The sequence below is a fragment of the Penaeus monodon genome, chromosome 24, assembly GCF_015228065.2.
Source record: "Penaeus monodon isolate SGIC_2016 chromosome 24, NSTDA_Pmon_1, whole genome shotgun sequence".
NCBI classification, from domain to species: Eukaryota; Metazoa; Arthropoda; class Malacostraca; order Decapoda; family Penaeidae; genus Penaeus; species Penaeus monodon.
Genome location: NC_051409.1, coordinates 3,096,113 through 3,096,361, shown reverse-complemented (window position 1 = coordinate 3,096,361; position 249 = coordinate 3,096,113). Strand labels below are relative to the sequence as shown.

At 35.3% G+C, this 249-nt stretch overlaps 1 protein-coding gene across 1 annotated transcript in view; it reads right to left on the bottom strand.

Annotated features, from left to right (window-relative positions):
- LOC119588471 (ankyrin-2-like) overlaps nt 1-249 on the bottom strand; it is a 15,876-nt gene extending 15,627 nt beyond the window's left edge. Inside the window, exon 1 of the mRNA XM_037937118.1 lies at nt 98-249. Coding sequence (XP_037793046.1) covers nt 98-175 — 78 coding nt within the window. The 5' untranslated portion in view covers nt 176-249. The remainder of the gene's footprint in view (nt 1-97) is intronic.

The window sequence follows — 249 nt, the reverse complement described above, 5'->3', positions numbered from 1 at the left end:
AGCGAGAGAGAGATAACAGACTGAATTTTGGATACGGTCTTGGTAGATATAAAGATACAGGTAGCTCTATATAGATATATAAGTTCACGATTCTTACCTTCGTAAGGATAGCAGGGTCTTCTTTTGCCTTATGATTATTGTTAATATTGAACAATTTTTGTTTTATTTTCTTCATGTCAACTGTACTTTAAGCAGCATAGGTATTATGCCTAATCCACCAGGGTATACACTTTCACTACGGGGTTTCTG